Raw genomic sequence first — 22,664 nt, forward strand, 5'->3', positions numbered from 1 at the left:
CGTGTAACTGCTGCTCGAATCTGTGGGACATCTCCTTGAGAGATTTGTCGTGTTTGTCCTGCTCTTCACGTATGCACTTTTTGAATGTGCTTTCTAACTCACCTTTTAACTTCCCGACGGTTTGCGTCATCACATCGGTGAGATGCTCAGCTAACGAAAGTATATCAAAACTACGCGCTCCGTAATTTTCATTAGCGGTTCTGCGTCTCTTATTTAAATTAGTATTGAGTCTTTGACTCTGTCTCCTCCCGTGTTGCGACGCGTCGAGATTTCCTCGCGCGTCAGCAGCACCGAAATCGAACGATATATCGTTTAAAAAGTGCTCACCTGTGAATTCGGCGCTTGCGGATTCACTGGGAGGGTTTTTATGCCCCTCCGGCAAATCGGCCGATTTTCGATGATGATCGTCCATCCTTAGAAACATTGGTGTGTGAGGGGTTTCGAGCAAATTTTCACGATAATGGATCCACACTTTGTACAGAAAAGTGTCGTCAACAGCTTTCGTGGCTTAGGGGTTATAGCGCCGTGTTAACATGGCACACTCAAGGAGTGTTCACCGGATCCGCGGAGGTCATGAGTTCGATTCTCATCGAAAGCTTCCTTTTTGCAGGCTATCAATTCGTTTTTTGTGGTTGGCGACTGCTTTCGGAACGGCGCTTTATAGTTCGTAGCGACACCTATAGCTAATTCTTGAAATAAGTTATCACAGTTTTTAAGTAGATAGTCAAAAACGCATACTCTATGGCCGTCTCTCTTCTGAAAGTAGTTCGCCAGCAGGCACAATTGCAGTAATGAATCATTTTTTAATGGTCTTGACTCCTTTTCAGAGGCTATGCAAATGTAAAACAAGTGTGGTGGGCATAAGTTCAGTTTCAGAGAACGCCTTGAAGGATGTATCTTCGCTGTAGGGCCCTGCATAGCGGCAATTGGAACAAGTGGTGCTATACAAGGCAGCTTCAAGAGGGATGGAGCTTTACATCGAGGAGTGCCTAATGCGGCGACATATTAAATGTCGTAGTGATGCTCAGTATTCTTTTTCCACTTAGGAGACTGCTGAAAAACCACTTTGATAATGATGTATATTCGTTGTTATGGCGTCATACTATGAAATGCAATTTAAGAGATGATATATTTGTAACGTATCGATTGATTTAGCTATCAAGCTGAGTATTTGAACAGATCAGTGTTTGCATCACCTATTCAGATGAAGTCATACATTCTGGATAGATAACAACCGTTAGACGACAAGCGATAACAACCTGGGCGCATATTACTAGCATTTTTACGGCGCCAATGCAAACGCATATTATCCATTCTTGCTCTTCGGATTCGGTGTTTTATGACAACATCGATTCACTGGAGCATACATGTACTCCAAGCTCAGCCTTAATTGCAGATCTCTCTCAAAGTAACACCCAAGTACAATAACAATGGATCCATACGCCGCAAAGTCAAGCACAGAAGCTACTCCACAAGAGAAGCTCGACATTTTCAATGTGAGAGAAATGGCTACCTTTCACATAACGCTAATGGTATCCCTCAGAGCATAATCCAACCAGTGAAGACCTCAATGCTTACCTCACGCAATGCAGATGGTTTCCTCCACTCACGCGCGATGAGCCCCGTTGCCGTTGACCATTTGACATACTACTACATCGCAAACATCAAGAGTGGGAAGACGAAGGAATTCCAAAATGACTCGCACGTTAATATCTCCTACTACGATCCTTCATCAACGAGCTGGGCCTCGCTCGCTGGAAGAGCTTCTGTCACACAGGACCAGTCTGTTATCGACAAAGTCTGGAACCCTTCTTTGAAAGCCTGGTTTGGTGATCTCAAAGATGGAAAACACACGGGAGATAAGGATGATCCAAGAATTATGGTCATCGTCGTCAAACCCGAATCATTGCATTTCTGGCATAACACCTCATCTAAGATTGGCTTCGCATATGAAGTCGTCAAAGGCGCAGTAACCGGCGATACAGCCGCCCCTGGTGAACTTATTACTATCGAACATGACGAAATCAAACTTATCAGTGGCTTGAAGAAGTAACATATTTTGTAATAACTCACGACTAATCATAAGATCATTAAAATGCTATAAACAATTGAACTTATGTCATACAAAAGCGGGTCATGCTAGGTGTTCGATGAGACTATGTGAAGATGATTGGTGATGCGAGTGCGGCTGGTCGTTTGGCTCTGAGAGGTGTTGTTTAAAAACTTCAGTGAGGGTATTAATCCAATCAATGGATCCACCGTTGTGGTTCAAAGGAGACTTATTTTGCGTCTCATATATCGGTTGGCCCTCAAATACGTCAAAGGATCGTTGTACTTCTGCCGTTTCAGGACTTGTTTCCTTTGCAGGCATATTAGGTGCCATTTCCTCTAGCTGGTCTTCCTCTACGTATCCATCACCATCCTCATACGCTTGCACTGTGTTGTTGTATTCTCGAGTAGCGGTGTTATCGCCTTCTATAAAGTTTAAGACATCTTCCCTCGTAATACTATCATGTGAGATAGCTTTAGGCAGGTCATGTTCCATATTTATTACACTCTGGAGCTCGTCCCATTGAGAGTTTAGCAATTCAATGTCCTCCTGTTGTTGTAGTTGCTGTTGGTCGTAATTGCTGTAAAATCCATCACGATAGTAGTCCTCAATCTGGTCGAACTCTTGCATATCATCTTCATTAGGCGGTTGTACCCCCTCCTGTGCGATTTCAAAGCAGTCTGCTTTCTTGACTACCTCTTGAGAGCGCTTAGAAGACTCTTGTGATTGTGTAGTCTGAGGAGCACCACCCGCAGTGGTAGCTTGTGAATTCTGGATAAATGTAGACTCCGCGAGCAGAGGTTCTTGTGTGTTTGAGACAGTATTTTGGATATCGTTATGCACAATTACTTCCTCTTTCTCATCATTCTCGTACCGGCGGAGCTTCTTTGGCGATGGCGGTGGAGATAGCTTGGTAGCCGGTGAAGGAGGAGGCTTTTCGGTAGCTTTTGCCAGCGGTCTGGCAGTATATCGCAAAAGCAAATCGATAGAACTCCATATCTTTGGATCTGTGCTTTGCTTCTTATGTTTATTCGAGTTGACATGCTATCGTATGTTAATATCACCTTAATTCCTTTGACCATACTCACTTTGTTAAAGTCATCGAACTTAATTCTACATATTTCGCAATAACCAGGTTTGAGATTCTCGTGTCGCCTACTAAGCCTCTCTTTGTGCTTCTCTTTAGCTTGCAGCTTTTCCATTTCCTGATAGAGAGTTGCTGTTTCTTTTGATATTGATGTTTCTGGTTCTTCCTTGGATGCTTTCGCTGGCTGAGATGGTTTGACAGGTTCCTTGAATTCATTCGTTAGCTTTGCTGTCTCCTCTGGTTTTGGTTTTTCGATTATGGTATTTTCTTTCTTAGGTATGTCTCTCTTTGGTACAACCTCCTTGAATGCGGCGCGTGCCTCTTTTGTAGCAAGGATCTCCTTCGGAGGTGGTGATTCTTGGACATCTTTGCTGCCCGAGACGCGCCTTTCTTTGGACACCTCTCCAGAACGGTTTTTGAGTGCATTGACATGCTCTTCAAATTTATCATTCGACTTTCTCCTTACAACACTCTCTTGAGGGAGATGAATAGAATGTTCACGTGCTCTGAGTAATGCCTGGGCTGCATTCGTAGGTGTCGCACCATTCTCTACGATAGGCTTACTCTTTGAACCCCGCCGTTGCTCTAAGGATGTATTCGCACTCTGTTCTGAGACCCTCCTTGATGTGGATGCCGCGGGAGATGCGTCACTTGCCTTACCTAGCGATTGCTGAACTATATATTTGCTAGAGCTAGGCGGTATTTCTAAAGAAGCTCTAGGATGAGCAGTCTTCGGCCTATGCTCGGTAATTCGCCTATCAAACTGTGAGACTCTCTTATCTCTATGTTGCATGTGTCGACTGGCAGCTTGCGAAGTGGCGGTATTCGAAGTGATAGTAACGCTATTTCCAGAAGCAGCAACATATGCGTCATCTTCTTCAGCCTTCCCTGCTTCCGGTGGATCCTCCGCTTGCTCTTCTTCGTCCTTTTGAACGGGTGATTCCATAGTGATAACACCCTGTTTCACCAAACGCGACAACTGAGCTTCGAGGATGTAGTTCACGTGTTCTCTCATCCCCCAGTTCCTGCTAGCAAAGCATTTGCCATCAAATGGTGTCTCATTTTGGTAATACTTCTGAAATGGATTGCGTTCGTCACGACATGCGAAAAGGATCGGCCATGATGGTTCCTCATGCGACCTTGGTTGTGCATACTCCTGAATAAGGATTGGTCTGTAGATTGATTCCGTGTCTTCTACGAGTATATACTTTATATTGCGATGGAAATAATAGAAATCTTGAGTACGTACGCTCCTATCGCGCTCAGTTGTACCCTGGAGCTTCTCCTTTGTAAGAAGTGCCTTAAGGGTGACTTCTTGTTCCTTTCGTGCTCTTCTATCACTTTTAAGATTCTTATATACACTTTTAAGCTCTGGGGAGTTCCCAAAGATGAAATCGAGCATGTTGTAGATCTTACCAAAACTCCATACTTTCATCTTGAACTCCTGGGCTTTAAGAAGGAGATCGTTCTGTTGTGAACCATCTAGGAACGGATTCTTTGGTTGTGTGTCTACGATACTAGACTTTTGTGAATGCATGTACTAATTACGCGGTCTACTCACCTCTGTGTACGTTGGTTATTAGAATCAAACATTACATAGTTTGATTTAACTACAGTTTGCTCGCCATAAGTTGGTGTTGCTTGTCTATTCAACTTCGGCTGGTTTTCCTTCTCTGTGGGCGGGGACTTCACAACGGAGGAATCCTTGGATATCTGCCTGCTAGTTATAACATGAGTCACCTTTCTAGAGAAGAAGTTTTCAACGCGCTATCAAGATGTCAGAAATACGCGGTTTTGAAAGCAAAAAACTAACGGCGCCGAGGATACGAGACATGAATATAATTTCATTCTTCAATGCTATGTCCTCTGGTTTATCAAAATGCAATACGATGTTCTTGAATGCTTTTATCCACTTCTTCATGTAATCCTCAATATGCTTCTCTGGTTTGTCTACTTTTGGCCGTTTTGAAGTGCTCTGCTGCACATCTAATGACCTCTTCTTGCCGGCTGTCGGTCGTTTGAATTGATCATCCATCTAGCGTCAAGCGTCACGCGTTCGACGTAGTACGCGAAGCAAGTGCTCTTATCAAAAAGGCAGACAGAAAATATAAAAACAAAAAATAAAAAAGATAGAAATCTAATCGGCAATTTAAACAATACGTGGGCCATCTCCAATTGAGGTTTGGATTATTCTTGACAATCCGTTCGGTGATTGGAAGGCAGACAAATCAGCATCGATGTTATATCTTCTGAGTATGTTGTCGAGGGAGTTGCACTCTACACCTTCGCAAGGACCAAAGAGGCTGTTAATGATCGACAACACCAATTCTTTATCCTTTCTTTGAACGTATAAAACAGCATTTGGACCAGCGTCGAATGTGTAAGCAGCAACATGTCTACCCATGGCATTGTTAAGAGCGTGAACGACATTTATGATAGCTCTGGAGACGTCAGTGAGATAAAAGATTGGTGGATGGGTATCTAAGCAGCTTGCGTGGAAGCTATTGCTATCCATCATTGTGATATCAGCAAACTTATCGAAATCCTTGCTCTTGATAGCATCTATAATATCATCCATACGCTTTGGAACGACGTTATCAGCTCTGTGTTGCAAATATGGACTTGTTTCTACAGTTCTTTGCATACCGGCTGTGGAGGCGACTGCTTTCTTATTGGCGCTGACGACACAAATGAGTGCATCAAGATCATCCCAGTGTGATTGTGGGGCTATTTCAACTGCGCTCGAGTCACTGCCGTCTAGTTTTTCACCTTTGTTCCAGGCTACGAAACCACCGAAGAGGGATCTACAGGCAGAACCAGAGCCCTGTCTTGCGATAGTTGAGAGTTGACTGTTGGTGTATGAAGGTACAAATATCTTGCCCAAACCATAAACCAAGGCAGCGAAACCAGAGGCAGAGGAAGCCAAACCAGCTGCAGTTGGGAAGTTGTTTGTGGATTCAATTCGAACATGCAAATCCTTTATTTCGCTTTCTGTGGTAGATTCACGCATAACATTGAGGACGTTAACGAGACGACCGTTGATTTCGTTTTCTTCGCCGTTGAGGACGAGAGTGTCTTTGGTGTAGCTCTTATCAACAGAGACAGTTGTTTTGCTGCACATTTCATCTTGTGAGAGTGTTACAGAGAGTGAGCTGTTAGTTGGGAGGTTGAGTTTAACATCACGCTTTCCCCAGTATCTAGAGATATTGAGAGATGAAACAATAGAATGCTAAATACTCACTTTATAACAGCGATATTGACAGGTGCGGTAACAGTTATTTCTCTCCTCATCGTTTTTGCAATCAAAGCGCCAGATCTCTCCTTGATTGAGTTCGTTGATAAGAAAAATTATAAAATGCCACCCTACGCATTAAATAAGCGTAAAAGGGGTCAAGATCTCTCATGGAAGAAAGTTGATCACAAATTCGCAGACGCTGAAGGTGATGGTTGGATGGGCTTAGAAGAAATTGACGGCGTCGACGTAGACTTCGAAGAGGGACATTCTGGAGAGCGTATAGTGAAACTTAGAGTGAGTATATAGTACAGTTTTGCCTATCTCTTCTAATCTCTTCTCAGAGTGTACAAAACGTTGTCGATGTACCTTTCGAGGAAGATGAGGAGCCAGACGATGCACAGGATACACAGCCGGAGAAGAAGAAATCTAGAAAGGAGTTGAAGAAGGCTGAGAAGCGGGACGCAGCAAAAAAGAAGCGTGCATCTGCCAAACAAGCGAAGAGAGAAGTAGACGAGGCGAAGAAGCCAAAAGAACCAGCACCTGAACCTGAATTTGATGGTATGTTGCGGCTGCAGGATTAGAGCTACTTTCTTACTCCTCCATAGTAACCAAATTGCCTGAATGGAGTGCAGATAATTTGAGCATCGCTAAGGATCTCCCATCAGCACTCTTGAGAAGTCTACATGAGAACAGCATAGTTACACCAACCCCTATACAAAAAGAATCACTCAAAGCATCGATGATAAGGAAGGACGTCATTGGTATAGCTGAAACAGGTTCAGGTAAAACGCTCGCATATGGCTTACCTATATTATCACGTATAGTAGAGGGTGAGATCCCCGAGGAATCCTTGGCGGCTCTTGTTTTGTGTCCTACACGTGAATTAGCCCTCCAAGTAGCGGGTGAACTCAAGAAATTTGCCCCAAGAGTACAGGATATCACCAGGCGAGTCAATGTAGCTACAGTAGTTGGTGGTATGAGTATACAGAAACAAAAAAGACAACTACAGTATGCCAACATTGTCGTTGCTACTCCAGGTCGTCTTTGGGAGGTCCTTCTGGATGTGAGTTAGAATTTCACCTTATGTACGCAACTCAATATCCCTTTAGGATGGCACTCTCGCCAAGCGCGCTATCAGATCTCAATTTTTGGTTATCGATGAGGCTGATCGTATGATTGAAGCTGGTCATTTCGAGGAAATGGACAAGATTTTACGCATGACACAGCGTACTTCGAAGTAAGCTGTACTGGCTATTGAGAACTGAATTAACCACTCTCAAAGGTCATCAACTGCTGCCTTCCAAGATGAGTTTGAGTCGACAGAGATTGGTTTACCTGAGGAGGTACCAGCAACTGATGATATGCAAACCATGGTCTTCTCGGCCACGCTTTCGAAGGATCTCCAGCAAAACCTCAAAAGGAAGAGAAAAGCTGGTAGTGGTAAGAAGAAACAGGAAGTAAAATCAAGCTTAGGTGAGGGTTGTGTACCATTCATAAGAGCCGCATTAACGCACCTCCAGATGATTTACTAATGCGTCTCGATTTCCGTGATCTTGAACCATCGATCATAGATCTTTCACCGGTAAACAAGGTTGTATCGACATTGGAAGAAGCACGTGTGGATTGTCTCTCAACTGATAAGGATCTCTACCTTTACTATTTCCTCCTGAGGTATCCGGGCAAGACATTGGTATTCGTTTCGTCAATAGACGCTATCAGAAGGATGATCCCATTACTCGAAACGTTAAAGCAACATGTCTTCCCTCTTCATTCGGGTCTTCAACAGAGACAGCGTCTGAGAAACTTTGATAGATTCAAAAGTCTACCAAATGCAGTTATGATTGCTACGGATGTAGCTGCTAGAGGTCTGGATGTACCTTCTGTCGATCACGTCATTCACTACCAAGTACCACGCACAGCGGATGCCTATATCCACCGTAGTGGTAGAACCGCGAGAGCTCAAAGGAGTGGTCTCGCAGTAATGTTTGTGTGTCCAGAAGAGAGAAGAATGTCAAACGATCTCCTTAAACAGCTTAATAGGGGTGAGTTTAAGTATTAACATAGACAGTTTCTCATATACCACAGACAATGGTCTTTCACACCTTCAAATACAGTTCAATATACTCGATCAACTCAAAGCGAGAATAAATCTTGCAACAAAGATAGAGGCAACTAGACATAAAACGACTAAAGCGAAGTTTGATTCGAATTGGGAGAAGGAAGCTGCGGATGCACTTGGTGTAGATTTGGATTCTGACCACGAAGAAACCCAATACAATTTACGTGGCCAGAAGAAGAAGAGAGTGGGTGTTGCGAACCTCACTGATAAGGAAGAGAATGCACTCGAGAAGCAGAAAGCGGAATTGAAAAACCTACTTTCACAACCATTGATGATTAGAGGTGTTAGCAGCAAGTACTTAACGACGAATCAGTCGACACTTGCGAACGAAATGGTCAATAATGATAGTAAGTGAATAGAAGAAAGTAAGACGAATTTAACAACCCAGCAGATCACAAGAACATCCTTGGTGTTAGTAAATCGACTGCATTGAACGATTTAAAAAAGAAAAAGTAATTTATTTTGTAGAAAGACTCATTGATTATAAACCGCGATGATGGATAGTGAAGAGACGATAGAAATAAAGCGGGAGCCACTGAGTAATTCAAACTTAAATGCACCTATAGAAAGTACACATTTTGAGAAAGAAAAAGAGAGGCTTGTGAAAGAAATAGGACATGTGAGTAGAAGACGCGTGGGGTGCGTATTCTGAACGCGTAATAGGAATTCGAACAAGCGTTGAATAACTCCAATATGCTTGGCAGACGTTTAGAAGAAGTACTAGGCGTTGGCAAGGAGTTCAACACGATAGCTGCACTCTGGGGTGTATTTGGGAATATAGTCGGCAAAGACACAAAGGAGGATGACAATGATAGCAGTAGTAGCATCATTCATCAACAAGGTATACCCGGAACTGGCTCTGTAAATTATTTGTAATTTATTTCTCTTTATCAACGACTACGATGGCAGCAAAGACAGATTGTGAGGATAACTCTGTAACTTAGTAGCTATCTAACTGAAGATAGACGAACTTATTTATTGGCCTATCCCTGGTAGAGGTGAATTCATCCGTCTCTGTTTTGAACACGCTGGTGTTTCCTATGTCGACACACCAGGCGGGATAGATCAAGTTATGGAGTACGTTTCAGGAGATGGTGGGGATACTCTCCTTATTATGGGCATTTCTAAGCCACCATAGTTGATATTGGCAACAACAACATAGCATTCGCAACGCCAATCTTGAAAGATAACACGAATGGTGTTGCAATTGCCCAAGTGGGTGGTATTTGATTATTCAGGTCTATCTGACTGATTACATAGACTCCTGCTATATTACTTTACCTTTCCACACGATTGGGGTTATCATCCGATGACGAAATCCAAAAGATTCAGATTCATCAACATGCTTTAACAGCATTGGATTTATGTTCTGAGGCGCACAACACCCAGTGTGTAACACTTTTCAAAGATCACTCCCACTAATCACACAACAGCCACCCAATCAGTGCGAACTTATACTACGAAGACCAGAAAGTCGAATCAGAAAGATTCTCTGAATCTTTCCGTAACGAACGTATTCCAAAGTTTCTCACGTAAGTCTCATAAGTTTCTACAGACACATAATTAACCCTCATTATCAGACATTTTGAGACAATTTTGTCTAAGAATTTGAAAGCGCAAAAGAAATATCTCGTCGGCGATCATATAACTTATGCTGATTACGCACTCTGGCAAGTTATCGATGGTTTGAAATTCGCGTGCGTCCAATCTCGTTACTGTTTTACATAGTAATATTATCATATAGTTTCCCAAAGAGAATGCAAACTCTCTTGCCTGATTACAAGAACATCAATGCTTTCTACGATAACATCAAATCACAAGATCACATGTTGTCTTACCTCAAATCAGATCGCCGTTTGCCTTACACAGACGGTATTTTCAGACATTATCCAGAGTTGGACGCAGAGTAAGGATAAATTTATGAAATTAATGACATTACTTTCTTTCGTTAAATGGGTTATGTGTGTAATCATCATCCTCCTCATTCTCGGATGTATTCGTGTTTCTCTTATGTTGACTCAAGTCAATTTCACGACGAGGGAGGAATCCCAAGCCAGATAAGTCAGATGGCTGTGTTTGGTGGGTAGTGTTCTTATCAGTTGAGTTATCTTTCATTTGAATTATTGATTGTCTGTTATGTTTCTGTGCTCTGCGATGTATTTGTGGATCATAATGATGAGCGTATGGGTCATCGATCTGGGTTGATCTCTTTGCTGGTCTATGTTCACCGAGGTGCTCTTCTGCGGTATTCTGGACAGTATTGTAGCCTTCAGTGAGCGAGGACCAGAAATCATTAAGATGCTTCTTGGAAGTAGTAGCCAATTCAGAGAAAGCGTTGGTAATATCTGAGAAGTTGAAGCCAGGTTCCAAGTTCTCGAATTGCTCTGGTGGAGGCTTCTGTTGACGTCTTGGTTTGCGTGGCTCATAGCCTAGATCATCGTAAGGCGTTGAAGATGCTCTACCATTCCTCTCAAAGTCCATTTCCTGGAGACGACGTGCGAGTGCCTCATCGTCGTCGAACTGTCTCGATGGCTTTTGCGTCTGGGACTGAGTGGAAGGATCTGACATTTGTAGGAGTGTTTCAACGGCTCTCTCTTGTGTGGACGATGACTTCAAAACTGACAAAATGATCTCTTTGTCGATCTATATCTCATTAGCGAGGTATACGAGAATGGATTAGGGGATACTAACCGATGGGAACATAACAGACATAGCAGCTACTTTCTCCATTGTAGCCTTATCCTCATCCTCCTTCTTTTCCTCCTTTGGCGGTGCTGCCGGTGTAGCTTCTTCAGCCACTGGGGCTCTAGTTTGTTCGTTATTTTTATCTTCCTCTACGCCGTCGTATACATCGTCAATAACGTGCTGATCGTTTGAATTGTCTTCTGTTTTTATTACCTCACTCATTATTGTAGTCTACCAAAATGCGTCACATATGTATTTTTAAAAAGTACAATAAAAAACTTTCCTTCAAAAGGGCGAGAAAGTTAAAAATAAAGGCTAAATGTACATAGCGTAATTGCTATCGTTAAAATTGTCCATTCATTGCTGCATTGGTTGTCCAAATTGTGCCTGCAATTGACGCAATTCTTCAAGCATACGACGCTCGCCTGCGATAGCCGTATCTCTCTCGAGTTGTAATTGTTGCTTCTCTTTTTCCAAGTCGATTACTTTCTCCTCGAGGAGTTCAAACGCCTCGCGTTTCCTTTGTCTAGACAAGAAAGCAGCTGCTCTATTCTTGAGTAATCTAGCTTCACGTTTAGGTAAATTTGAGGTATCTGGTGGTACGAATTGTGAAGAGTGAGCTGTCTTTTGTATTTTTGGAAGCTCAATTGTTGAATTATTTGTTAATTCTTGCATCTCGGTATCCATAACAGAAGAGCGTCTCGAACTCGTAGCTGGAAGAGGAGTGAGAGATCTTTTGCGCTTATTCTGAGGTGAACCTATGACATTTGGACTACCAATTGCCTTTTGCTTTGATTTACCTGCTGCGGCCGACCTTCTTGGTGCTCTCTTTGGCGTAGGCTTGGCAGTGGCATCACTCTCCTCATCGCTGTTATAATCTTCATCCTTTGGGTGCATCGAAGGTGAAGGTGGAAGTTCCTCTGGCTGTGCATGTGCCTCGTCTTGTGCCTCATTTTGTGCCTCCTCGTGGGGCTGTGCTTTTGATTGTTCAACTGGCTGGGAGAAAGCAGTAGGTGGCTGGAAGAACATCGATGGTGGTAGACTCTCGACTGGTACAATATCTGAGATCGGTTCTGTCTTTATTTGTGGCTGGTTTCTATTATAGTCGAACCAAGAGTAAGGGAGATCACTATCCAATGATTCCTGACCGTTGCGTGGGCTTAAGAAGTCTTGAAAGTTGTCATAATCTACATATCCATGGGGATTCTTTAGATTTGCACCGGTCTGGCTGAATGCATCTACTTCAGAGGCTAGGAAGTTTCCCAAATCAAAGTTCTCTAGAGTGAATGACATTATATCTATATATGTATTAATATATTTTACTTATTTTTACTTTTACTCACTTTAATTAATTAGATTGTGATGGAAGAAGGGTATTAGACGCTAAGGCACCAATTATCTGGACTGCAGTTAAGAATTTCCTGACAGATTACTGACAGTCGGCTAGGAGCTAATAACAAAATTATTTTTCAAAGCCGCTTCAAAGCCACTTGAGAATGTTTAGCTTAAGCTTTAGCCCCAACTCTAGCTAGCTTCGGAATGTGAGGTGACAATACACAATTTGCACTAAAATATTTTATTGATAACTGTCCATGAGGGTATACAATACTTTAAATGAGAGTGTTTGATTATATCATGTTATTCCGTTTATACACATCTGTGTACATTGGTGGTAAACTTTGCTTCGTTGAGTCTTCCTGCGAGTCAGAGTAGAGTGAGACGCCAGCGTCCGATTCATGATGTACGTGTTGATTATTCACAGCAAATGAACTTCGGTTTTTATTACTTCCAAAATAGTCATATCCAGCTTCGACGCCCTTCCTCACAGCCGGTAAAGGTGATTGAAGCGGAGCAAATGATCCTGGTCTTGAATAGACGCTTGGTCTGGAGTATAGACTATTTTCATCATCTAATGGGTTCACACCCGAGCTTGGTTGCGATCGTCTATGAGAATGTTGTCCAAATCTACCACTAGCTGCAAATCCAGGGGAAGGTGTACCCCATAATCCTGACTGTCTAGCTGATGTCTGACTTCCTGCAGAGCCTGTGTAAGGCACAGGTATGTAGGCTTTATCTAGGTCATCGTGGTCGCGGCGCGGTTCGTCGTCTATTTCGAATATACTATCGGTATCTTTAACCTTTGTTGGTATTCCTTGAGCACGCATCATCAATCGTCTCCTACGCGCTGCAGTTGAAGATCTTCTGCACCAAATTAAGACAGCAATCGCTACAACTAAGGCCAACGCGAATACACCACCAAGGGTGCCACCTACAACAGCACCGACAGAATAATGGTGATCAGATGGGTCTGTTGGTTTCGCCGATTCAGTTGCTATTTGATTTGTCAGGAAGACACTTTAATAAGTGAAACTGCTCACGAGTGGGATTTTCAGAAGCATAAGCCTCTGCATCGTCGAAAGACCTAGAGAGCGTTAGATGTATTATTTAATGCCAACAAACTCACCAATTACCACTAGCTGGTATAGCCATCGTCGCCCATGGTGGTACGAGGTAAGTCTGGGTGACGTTTTCAGGGAACTGCGGGCTAGAAACGAATAGTTAAAAAACAGCGTATAGTATTACTAAAGCCTTACCTGACATTTAGGTTGTTCTTGTCGCATTTTTCGAAGAATTCATCCTTGCTGGTACCTCTATTGTGATCGCCTGTTCCACAATACGCACAAGCATTTGCTAGATTGAAATATGGAACAGAGCATTCACAGCTGTCTGGGTCTGCTCTGTAATCACCGCCGTAGGTAATTCTATCTACTGCAGCTATAATTGTATAAGCACACTCTTAATCGAAGAATGCGGACTCACCCTGACTATTGCACACACGAGCGGTTTCCTCCATTAGACCACTGTGGATTGTTAAACGGATGTTCGACTGCGGTATTCTGTAGCACGTACCACGGGTTATCGTTCTTGGTCTGCCACCAGGTAATACTACTTGCTGAGCCTATGCATGGGACGTCTGCTTTTATACTGATGGATAGAACTGCTAGAAGTAAATAGAAACGAGTGTGGCCATTTTTGAACACCATGAGAGTTCAACCTGAGATGACTGCAGGGTAGAAACGAGTCCGAGCACACACACGACTTTGAGAGTAAAATAAATTTATTCTTTACTACTGTATTTAAGTCTTCGCTTTATTTATTATATTGTCTTGTTTTCATATCTTTCTTACTCAACTATTTAAGCTAAACATAGAACAGTTTTTCCACACTGCGGGGTATATATAGAACACGCACCGTAATTTATTGTGAATACATTATGCATCTCTCCATATCCCTCATTTTATTCCAGATCTCCCATATCTTCTACATCTCAGGTAACTCGTACGGAACAGCTTTCAGCCTGGCTATATAACCCTGATAGCACTGCTAGATCTCTTAGAAACAAAATACTCAAAAAATCATTATCTCATCCTTCATTTTGTACGACCATCAACGATGCAAGCGACTGACGTTCGCGACGGTATTTTTATAACAGCCGTGGAGTGGGTCTAATAGCACGACTTACTTTCTCCAATAACCGTGTATTAGATTGATATCTTTCTCCTTAGCTAGGAAGTTTCTTCTGCGGTCCCTGCAGCCATCCCTGAAGGATGCATCAGAAGATAGAAAGTACAATGAGGATATGGACGATGATGCGCCTCTATTGCCCACTTTAAACGGTTCTTCTAGGCCATCTATCGCTAGCATACAAGCCAAACTATCACTCAGGAATCTTAAAAGCTTGACGACATTCACAACGTCCACCGCTTTAAACATATCTAGATGGGCTTTTTCGATGGTTTTCGCACAGGCTGCTAAAATAATCGTTATCGCTATGTTCAATATTGGAAACATGCTGCAGACTCCCGCAGTCGAGATAGCCTTCAAGATCGCACTTGGTCTATTATTAGGATTCGTAATATTCTTAATACCCTACCTCCAATGTTTTCTCTTCGTTAGATTGAGGCAGGCGTCTACAGCCGCTATTGATACGAGTACGTTGCTCTTTCTATACGCATCAATCGTTCTAACAGCCTTATAGATCCACCACTTTTGCGTACTATCAAAATATCGCTTATTCCTTTCGCATGCTACCTTCTGCTCTTCTCGACGATTCCACTTCCGCTCTCAAACGCGTCGTCCTTGCTCGGAAAAGCTCTCGTTCGTAGTGTTGGAATGGGCGTTATCATCCTTGCAGTATTGTCTGGTATTGGTGTTGTCTCTACGACCTTCATGTTCTTGCACGCTGTATCTAAGCGTAATTGGTAGGCGTTTGTGTATGTAACCTGTCTCACAACTTACAAATCCATCAGGTTACCTGTATCTGTCGAGGACATAGAGACCTCTGAGAAGGCCCTCAATCACGTACAGAATCAATTGGATGAAGTTAAAGAGAAAGTCCATAACGCGGAGATTACAGCCCACGCCAAAATGGCTGAAGATGAGGGTATGCCATCTGTAATACCAAAGTGGATGACATCCTGGACGCGCTCTCCAACAGTTCCTGGACCTCTGCGTATGGAACTTAATGGCTTGCAGTCCCTTGAAAGCCAGATGGTAATCGACCTCAACGAGTTGAAATTCAAATACGACAGACAAGAATTCAGTAAGACAATAAAAGGGAAGCTTTACGTCTTCCTCGGCCATGCTTTTGCAGTTTATTGTATCGCCAGAGTCATTGTATCGCTCATCAACCTCATGTTCAGACGTAGCTCGACGGAGAGCTCCCCAGATTACGTTTCGAAGATACTCGGTGGCATACTTGCACATTTGTTCAACAACCCGGACTCGTCAGCTGTCTATGCTAAGCAGATTTCAGTAGTCTCAATTGGTGCAATTATTATTAGCAATGTTAAGGCACTTCTCTTAGCTGTGAATCGCATATTTAAGAAGATAGCTGGTACAACAAACGTCGCAGGTAACTCTTCTACGAGGTCTAGTACTAGTTTCTTGATCTTCTTGTTATCACAACTCATGGGATCATTCTTTCTCACTATGTTGGTACAGCTGAACACATCGTTGTCGGCTAACACCACTTTCACTCTCCTCAATAGTTTACCAGCTGTAGACCTCTTTGGTACCGCCTTCGACGCACCTTTTGTTATTTCAGTCGCGCTCACTACCATAATAAAGAAACTTTAGTCATAATTTTATAATTATATAGAACATTATAACAATTGTATTACTATGGACGTTTTTGATAATTTTAGCTATTGAGGGAATATGAACAGCATTATGATTTTGAGATTGTGTGTGGTATCAGAAGACAATACACGAAGTTCAGGTGCTGACTTACAACTTATTAACTTTTCAGAGAAGCTGATGCCATGAGGCTATCATTTGAAGTACTGGTTCAGCTTATATTCCAAACTAAACAATGCAACCTCGAGGCAATCAGAGTTTACAACTTTGAACATTGATTCTGTATTTCCAATTCCAGTTATCACTAAATGCACTGTGTTTCTGTATACAGCTAATAATACAAGTCATATAGCCCTATAAGTCAGTATGGTGTTGTATTAGGCCTCCATGATAGAAGATAAACTGCGAAAACTCATTCATCCACAGATAGTAATGTTTAAGATTTATGATACATTATTTTATTAGTTATCTGTACAGTTGTTGCTTGGTCCTTGTCTTGGTCCTTCTATGATGCGAAGTTGGGTGACCCCCACTCCAGCTTAATCTATTAAACGCTGCATCATCGTCACACTGCCAGGCCGCAACGCATGCAGCGTTAATCTTGCGCCAACCTATATGTTCTGTCAGTTTGTCCGCATGTCGTTTGTCAATCCATACCTCTCCTACCGCAACCAAGCATGCGATAACAATCAACCAGATAATAATTATAGTTATTCTACTCATACCCTGCTCATTGACATGTTCATGGATGACTGTGATGGGTGTTAGGAGATTCTTTATGTGTTTACGTTCACTCACTATCCAATAAATCACTTGCGACTGCTAATCTTTCATTCAAAGTTTGTACGCGAGCGCCAATCTCAAAGTACTCCCTTCCGGCATCATAGAGTGCTTTTAAACCCGCCTCTGACCAGAAGAGTTCAGGAACGTCCAACACATTGCTAACAAGATTGACATCCACACGGAGTTTGAAAAGCTTGCCAGTGAGCTGAATGGCTTGTCTTCTATCCAAGGCTAGTGTGCCAGTCGCGGCCAATTCTTTTGGTATCGTTGACGCGCTATCGAGTACACCCAAAGTGAGCTCCTCAAACGCAGACAGCTTCGTCGACTGCGCCAATGCATGTGCTAGCGACAACTTGAGATAATGAGAATTGGTTTTAAATGTGAAGAAGTCGTTGAATATACGCGAAGAGGGTATGTTACTGTCTTGGCCATAATGACACTGCTCGATCTCCCGGTTTTCCGGCTGCAGCGGTCGAACTACAACTCCGGCATTGACCATATCATGAAGGATGTCATTTTCTTGTGCTTCAGTCATGTTATAAAACACAGAAACACCCTAGAATAGTGGTTAGATAGTCTCTTATTTAGTCACTTCACCCACATAATCAAAGTGAATTATTTCTGCGACGGTGTCATTTATGCTCTCTAGTCGTCTTCTCCAATTTCGCTTTTGCCTTTGGGTTTTATGCGAAGCAGATTTCATATCGGCATGCACAGCGACATCATCAGGTGATGGCGAGACATCTCCAATATTGCTTACGCCATTTCCAGATCTACCATCGCCAACAGTTTCGTTGATGAACCCTTGGTGATCGATACGAGGTGGACTATGACTCAAATCGTCGTAATGTTGTTCATTATGATGTTCAATTTCTGCATGCTGCGGCAATTCATCTGCTTCCTCGTATTGATCAATTATAGAACCACCACCTGGGCTCATAATTGGAGCCGATGATCTCAAAGTCGTTGTTGCACTATATCCAGGGAGAAGTGGTAGGTGGTAGACAGTGTATATAGCTTCATCGTATTGTCTCGCCCAAGCACCATGTTCACGTTTACTAAATGCAGCTAAAGATTTCATCTTGTACCTCTCACCAACAGCATAAGCGGTTAATCTGTGGTGACCCTCGTTTTCTCTCTCCTCTTTACTCATACGCTCAGCTAACCTAAACCTCGCTTCAACTTCCTCTTGCTGTTGTTGCTGTTCTATATTAGTAGGCGGTCTTCTAGCTTCCTCATAGGGTAATGGACGTGTTTGGATTTCATCTGGCAATAAAACATGTTTTTGCGTAACTTTTGACGTACGCACAGGGAGTGATTGCTTTGGTGGTCCACGTGGTGGTGTACCTCTACCCATAAATGCGGCTGATTGCTTTATCTGAGCGATTTGCGGTATACGTAATTCATCCTTATGTGGACGTGGATTCCTCAAATCGTATGCTGTCTTTGCTATACCTGGTAGTGGTACTTTCACCCTCCTTCCTGAACTCGGTTGTTGGTGGTTGTTCATAGTCAAGCTGATAGATGTGATTGGCTCTATTTCGTGACTTATAGGGATATTTTATTATCAGCTAGACATAACTACTTCGCATATTTTCTTATTATGGTGTATCTTGTAAATCTATTTATGACGTCTATTGTGGCTTCATCCATCACCAACGGCGGTTATATCATTTTAGATAAAGGAAACTATACGGTGCGACAAATACAGGTACAGCATGTTACTACAACATTTCACTATTACTCTTTCAGTCGGGATAATATTACATGATGTCTGAAATATACAGAAATAGTGATAGGGAAATCAACGTGATATAAGCCACATAATCACCATCAAGTTCTATTAGCTTTGAATTACCTCCTTTCTTAATAATCAGACATTTCACAATAATTAATGAGCGCTTAGCATGACTTATACTTGATTCGTTAGTGATTCATGGGAGAAGTATCGCAGTGTCGCGAAGCAAAACCCTTCACTGCAGCTGATATTGTACTCAGGAGTTGCTTCAGGGGTCCATGGTATCAAAACAGGATTACAATTATCTTACTTTTTTGGTATCTCCGTGAATGATATCTTAAGGTGTTATTGATGGTCGGTGTCGTCCAAGCGACAGTAATCACAGAATGAGTACAATGTTTTCCTAGTTATATATTTTAAAGTAATGAATAAAATAGTCATCATTACAGACGTTCACATTCGCTCCCAATTCCACACCCATTCAGATACTAACTTGTAGTCCATCAGACTCATGTCTTTGCCTGTTTGATCAAACAACTAAGCTCAAGCTCTAGCGGCGAAAAATTTAATCATCATGGGTTGAATAAGCAGCTGACCCTGAGTCTACACTTCACAGCATATAAAAATAAGGACATTCCTATCAAACATCTGACCATACTCGAAGTTTCATAATACAGAAATACATGTACACAGTAGCAATGTGTTATTGTGAATACCACTTAAAACAAGTTCGGGTGTAAGGAAATATACTAATGAAAATATTCTTTTGCATTGGCAATCTTCTTTTGTATGACGGTAAATATATACAGTTACTCTGTACGGTATTGCATGTTTATCATGTTAGTCTTGCCAAGATCGTGTAACTGATCGAACATTTGATTAGATATTAATCTAATTCTTTTTGCACAGCTCGGTCATAATGGAAGAATACAAAAGCAGTACTTCCTTTCCTCTTTTATTCACTACAACATGCTCAAATCAATCTTTTTGGCAACCACTTTAGCTACTTTCACTCTCGTCCAAGCTGGACAGATCGGTGCTTGCACAGTTAACATGGATGGCACGGGTGGCTATGCATATCAAGAAACCAAGGACTGTTGCCCACCAAACAAAGGCCACATATGGAATACCTATGAGTACAATCGCAAATACCACGATTGTAGAAGTATATGGCCAGGTAATAATGGATTAGATACCGGCGCTATGGTTCAATGCTGCACAGACAAAGGAAGAGGATCATATGGAGAATAAACATAATAAATATAGCACACTTCTTGTCGGAATATCCTATTCATTTTCATGTATAATCTTATTAATGTCAACCAGACGTGATTGTGGTCACAATCAGGCAGATACCTTATTTCAGACAGCTTATAGTAAAACATATATATTACGATTATAAAATCATAAAACTTTCGTCATAGTCTAGATACTGGTGTTTCCACTGATCCCACAAGTAAAATCAAAGGATCTCATGGTAGACCAAAACTGTCTGTTAGGACGAGAGGTAGAAGTGGTTAACATATGCATTGCCATAATTTGTATCTTAATTATCAACGTACGTACGTATGCATATTGCTGTTGATGAGAAACATGATGTAATAAAAATCTGAATGATATTTATTTGCTGTAATTACAAATCTTTCTCTGTGGCACTTCTATAGCTTTTTACCTCTCTATTGAAGGCTGAAAAATCCTCACTAGACCTTGGGAAATTGTTAGTGTCATAAAATGACTGAGAAGAACTATCTGGGGTATTCTTAATCGTATCTTTTTCATTATTTGTATTTGATCTCTTATTATCCACCGTTGGCGTGTCTCTTAATTGATCCCATCTGCTAGTATGCTGTGGTTCTGATACACGATTCTTAACACCTGCTGCAGCTCTCTCAGCACGCTTGATATCACTTTCCCTGCTAATCGTAGCTAAAGTTTGTAACACAAGTCGTGGATCCCTGCCTTCTGCTTTGAAGTGGCTAGCAAATGACATAGCACCTGCGTATTGACCTAAGAATGTGCCACTGACGACACCTGCAAATGTTGGTAATGGCCACCTTCGTTGATAGCGCCTTGCTAGATAAAATAGAGATCCACCACCGACGACTGCACCGAACCCAACATACCTCAATGTAGTCTGGAGTGAGCTATTCAAAAGATCTAAGTCATTCGACCGGAGATCTCCTCTTTCGATGTAATCTTGTACAATCTCTCTATCAAGTTGTATGACTTTTGGCATCTTGATGGTGCGAGACGAAAATGACGTCTGCTTGTTTTTGACTTGATTAGAAATCGTTATACTGTGATTTAATTTTAAAAAAGAATAGACGATTATTTATATGGGAGAGTAAAAGATAAAGCTAAGTCAAACGCTTCAATGGTATTAGTAACATACAGTGTTGTGGTTGTGGGCAGATAGGGCACTTCACTCGCCAATGCTGGCCGTGAACGTCTATTATATCAAACAATTCAAAACATTTTTGATAAGAGGTGTGTGTATATTGATATTGCTAGAAAACATGATATAATAAACTTCAGAATGATCTTCATTTGCTGTAGTTACAAATCATTCTCTGACACTTTATCGACGCTGAAAATCCTTACCAGACCTTGAGGAATTGCTAGTATTATAAAATGACGAAGTACTGTCTGGGATATTGTTAATCATATTTTCTCATTGATTGTATTAGATTTTGCATTATCCATAATTGTTGTATCTTCTGATTGATCCCGCCCGTTATTATGTTGTGATTCTGATACAGAATGCTTAGCGCCTGTTGCTGCAACTCTCTCGAAAAGCTTGCTAGTACTCTCATCCGAAATTTTAGATAAGGTCTGAATTACAGTTTGTGGATCCCTGCCTTCCGTTTTCCAATGGTTTTCCAGTAATATAGCACTTGCAATTGGACCTGAGACCAACCCACTGACGACACCTAAAAATGTTGGTAGCGTCCACCTCCGTTGGTAGCGCCTTGCTAGATAAAACAGAGATCCACCACCGATGGCTGAACCAAGCCCAATATACCGAGGCAAATTATGGATCGCACTATTCGATACATCTAAATCACTTGACCGGATTTCTCCTTTTTCAATGTAATTTTGTACAATCTCTCTATCATATAATTCAATTACTGGCATTATGATCGTCCCGAGGCGAAAACGACGTCCGCAAGACTTCTTTATGACTCTTTCACTAATATGCACCTCTTAGATTTATCTTACTGAATTATTTCGCAACTGCTTTGTTTGTTAACTCTTAATCTGCTGACATTACTCTTCTGTTTTGGTTTATTGAAAGGCAAAGCTAACAAATGTAACCTTTAGGTGCTTCGGGATGGAGATTGCACAGAGTAGACGTATAAACTTAATAATATAATCAAGTCCTAGAAAGGTTTGGCGTTTCCTTACAAGGTTGAGATGATGAGATCTAAATGTATTAAAATATGTTATTAAGATGAAACAAAGTTTAACTGCTTCAATCAAGACTTTTTATAGTGTGATGGATTTTCTGATGCGCTGAGTTGGCCGGAAGAATTCTTTGACTAGTGTCGTAAGGTATATGCTCCCGTTGATTCTGCGAAAAATGAAAATTTTCTATGCTACAATATATATAGCAGTTTCCTCAAACCACAACATAACGTCAGGATGGCCGAGTGGTTAAGGCGTTTGACTCGAATAATTCAATGAATTTACAGGTATCAAATACCCATGTGGTGCGCAGGTTCGAATCCTGTTCCTGACGAATAATTTTGTTTTTGTTTAGAATTCCCGAAATCTTTTTAGAATTAATGGAAGTGTATTACTACTTTCTTCTTGTAGTTATTTTTATTT

General features: G+C 41.7%; 13 protein-coding genes and 2 non-coding genes across 15 annotated transcripts; 7 read left to right on the forward strand and 8 right to left on the reverse strand.

The window, feature by feature from the left end:
• The first annotated feature begins 497 nt into the window (after positions 1–497).
• Positions 498–598, forward strand: WALSEDRAFT_t79. Its single transcript has one exon. It is a non-coding gene; the product is annotated as a tRNA-Val (tRNA).
• Positions 581–5,177, reverse strand: WALSEDRAFT_61225 (hypothetical protein). Its single transcript, XM_006959936.1, has 6 exons — positions 4,951–5,177; positions 4,699–4,904; positions 3,139–4,654; positions 1,544–3,094; positions 1,217–1,496; positions 581–1,163 (listed from the first exon to the last, which is right to left on the reverse strand). The coding sequence occupies exons 1-4, from the start codon at positions 5,170–5,172 to the stop codon at positions 2,135–2,137; spliced, it is 2,904 nt and encodes a 967-aa protein (XP_006959998.1). The 5' UTR covers positions 5,173–5,177; the 3' UTR covers positions 581–1,163; positions 1,217–1,496; positions 1,544–2,134.
• On the forward strand, positions 1,072–3,091 carry WALSEDRAFT_61224 (hypothetical protein). Its single transcript, XM_006959937.1, has 3 exons — positions 1,072–1,134; positions 1,180–1,496; positions 1,544–3,091. Exons 2-3 carry the CDS (start codon positions 1,431–1,433, stop codon positions 2,051–2,053), a joined length of 576 nt encoding a protein of 191 aa, XP_006959999.1. The 5' UTR covers positions 1,072–1,134; positions 1,180–1,430; the 3' UTR covers positions 2,054–3,091.
• Positions 5,178–5,246: 69 nt separating the features above from the next.
• On the reverse strand, positions 5,247–6,437 carry WALSEDRAFT_40592 (Diphosphomevalonate decarboxylase). The gene is made up of 2 exons (XM_006959938.1): positions 6,379–6,437; positions 5,247–6,334 (listed from the first exon to the last, which is right to left on the reverse strand). The coding sequence occupies exons 1-2, from the start codon at positions 6,426–6,428 to the stop codon at positions 5,287–5,289; spliced, it is 1,098 nt and encodes a 365-aa protein (XP_006960000.1). The 5' UTR covers positions 6,429–6,437; the 3' UTR covers positions 5,247–5,286.
• A 24-nt stretch (positions 6,438–6,461) lies between these two features.
• Positions 6,462–9,004, forward strand: WALSEDRAFT_33686 (P-loop containing nucleoside triphosphate hydrolase protein). The gene is made up of 8 exons (XM_006959939.1): positions 6,462–6,666; positions 6,714–6,930; positions 6,978–7,435; positions 7,482–7,609; positions 7,655–7,845; positions 7,893–8,414; positions 8,458–8,838; positions 8,883–9,004. Exons 1-8 carry the CDS (start codon positions 6,493–6,495, stop codon positions 8,945–8,947), a joined length of 2,136 nt encoding a protein of 711 aa, XP_006960001.1. The 5' UTR covers positions 6,462–6,492; the 3' UTR covers positions 8,948–9,004.
• A 52-nt stretch (positions 9,005–9,056) lies between these two features.
• On the forward strand, positions 9,057–9,349 carry WALSEDRAFT_11275 (DASH outer kinetochore protein; the record flags this gene model as incomplete). The annotated part of the gene is made up of 2 exons (XM_006959935.1): positions 9,057–9,110; positions 9,155–9,349. Coding segments are annotated over 2 exons (249 nt in total), but the record flags the coding sequence as incomplete, so codon positions are not given.
• On the forward strand, positions 9,074–10,401 carry WALSEDRAFT_40597 (glutathione S-transferase-like protein; the record flags this gene model as incomplete). Its single annotated transcript, XM_006959940.1, has 8 exons — positions 9,074–9,110; positions 9,155–9,412; positions 9,457–9,585; positions 9,630–9,706; positions 9,752–9,879; positions 9,925–10,023; positions 10,072–10,188; positions 10,236–10,401. Exons 2-8 carry the CDS (start codon positions 9,394–9,396, stop codon positions 10,399–10,401), a joined length of 735 nt encoding a protein of 244 aa, XP_006960002.1. The 5' UTR covers positions 9,074–9,110; positions 9,155–9,393.
• WALSEDRAFT_70219 (hypothetical protein) lies at positions 10,397–11,417 on the reverse strand. The gene is made up of 2 exons (XM_006959941.1): positions 11,183–11,417; positions 10,397–11,134 (listed from the first exon to the last, which is right to left on the reverse strand). Exons 1-2 carry the CDS (start codon positions 11,396–11,398, stop codon positions 10,427–10,429), a joined length of 924 nt encoding a protein of 307 aa, XP_006960003.1. The 5' UTR covers positions 11,399–11,417; the 3' UTR covers positions 10,397–10,426.
• Positions 11,411–12,543, reverse strand: WALSEDRAFT_33687 (hypothetical protein). Its single transcript, XM_006959942.1, has 2 exons — positions 12,520–12,543; positions 11,411–12,474 (listed from the first exon to the last, which is right to left on the reverse strand). Exon 2 carries the CDS (start codon positions 12,467–12,469, stop codon positions 11,534–11,536), a length of 936 nt encoding a protein of 311 aa, XP_006960004.1. The 5' UTR covers positions 12,470–12,474; positions 12,520–12,543; the 3' UTR covers positions 11,411–11,533.
• A 217-nt stretch (positions 12,544–12,760) lies between these two features.
• On the reverse strand, positions 12,761–14,241 carry WALSEDRAFT_33688 (hypothetical protein; the record flags this gene model as incomplete). Its single annotated transcript, XM_006959943.1, has 6 exons — positions 14,087–14,241; positions 13,997–14,037; positions 13,771–13,951; positions 13,641–13,721; positions 13,555–13,598; positions 12,761–13,508 (listed from the first exon to the last, which is right to left on the reverse strand). Coding segments are annotated over exons 1-6 (1,180 nt in total), but the record flags the coding sequence as incomplete, so codon positions are not given.
• Positions 14,242–14,342: 101 nt separating this feature from the next.
• Positions 14,343–16,381, forward strand: WALSEDRAFT_61228 (hypothetical protein). Its single transcript, XM_006959944.1, has 4 exons — positions 14,343–14,676; positions 14,723–15,168; positions 15,216–15,438; positions 15,487–16,381. The coding sequence occupies exons 1-4, from the start codon at positions 14,630–14,632 to the stop codon at positions 16,313–16,315; spliced, it is 1,545 nt and encodes a 514-aa protein (XP_006960006.1). The 5' UTR covers positions 14,343–14,629; the 3' UTR covers positions 16,316–16,381.
• A 399-nt stretch (positions 16,382–16,780) lies between these two features.
• Positions 16,781–18,455, reverse strand: WALSEDRAFT_21628 (DUF155-domain-containing protein; the record flags this gene model as incomplete). Its single annotated transcript, XM_006959945.1, has 3 exons — positions 16,781–17,067; positions 17,114–17,654; positions 17,700–18,455. The coding sequence occupies 3 exons, from the start codon at positions 18,453–18,455 to the stop codon at positions 16,781–16,783; spliced, it is 1,584 nt and encodes a 527-aa protein (XP_006960007.1).
• Positions 18,456–20,283: 1,828 nt separating this feature from the next.
• WALSEDRAFT_58448 (hypothetical protein) lies at positions 20,284–21,076 on the reverse strand. The gene has a single exon (XM_006959946.1). The coding sequence runs from the start codon at positions 21,070–21,072 to the stop codon at positions 20,470–20,472; it is 603 nt and encodes a 200-aa protein (XP_006960008.1). The 5' UTR covers positions 21,073–21,076; the 3' UTR covers positions 20,284–20,469.
• A 421-nt stretch (positions 21,077–21,497) lies between these two features.
• Positions 21,498–21,971, reverse strand: WALSEDRAFT_29995 (hypothetical protein; the record flags this gene model as incomplete). The annotated part of the gene is made up of 1 exon (XM_006959947.1): positions 21,498–21,971. One exon carries the CDS (start codon positions 21,969–21,971, stop codon positions 21,498–21,500), a length of 474 nt encoding a protein of 157 aa, XP_006960009.1.
• Positions 21,972–22,472: 501 nt separating this feature from the next.
• On the forward strand, positions 22,473–22,575 carry WALSEDRAFT_t80. The gene has a single exon. It is a non-coding gene; the product is annotated as a tRNA-Ser (tRNA).
• Positions 22,576–22,664: the final 89 nt, after the last annotated feature.

The sequence above is a fragment of the Wallemia mellicola genome (assembly GCF_000263375.1).
Source record: "Wallemia mellicola CBS 633.66 unplaced genomic scaffold WALSEscaffold_22, whole genome shotgun sequence".
NCBI classification, from domain to species: Eukaryota; Fungi; Basidiomycota; class Wallemiomycetes; order Wallemiales; family Wallemiaceae; genus Wallemia; species Wallemia mellicola.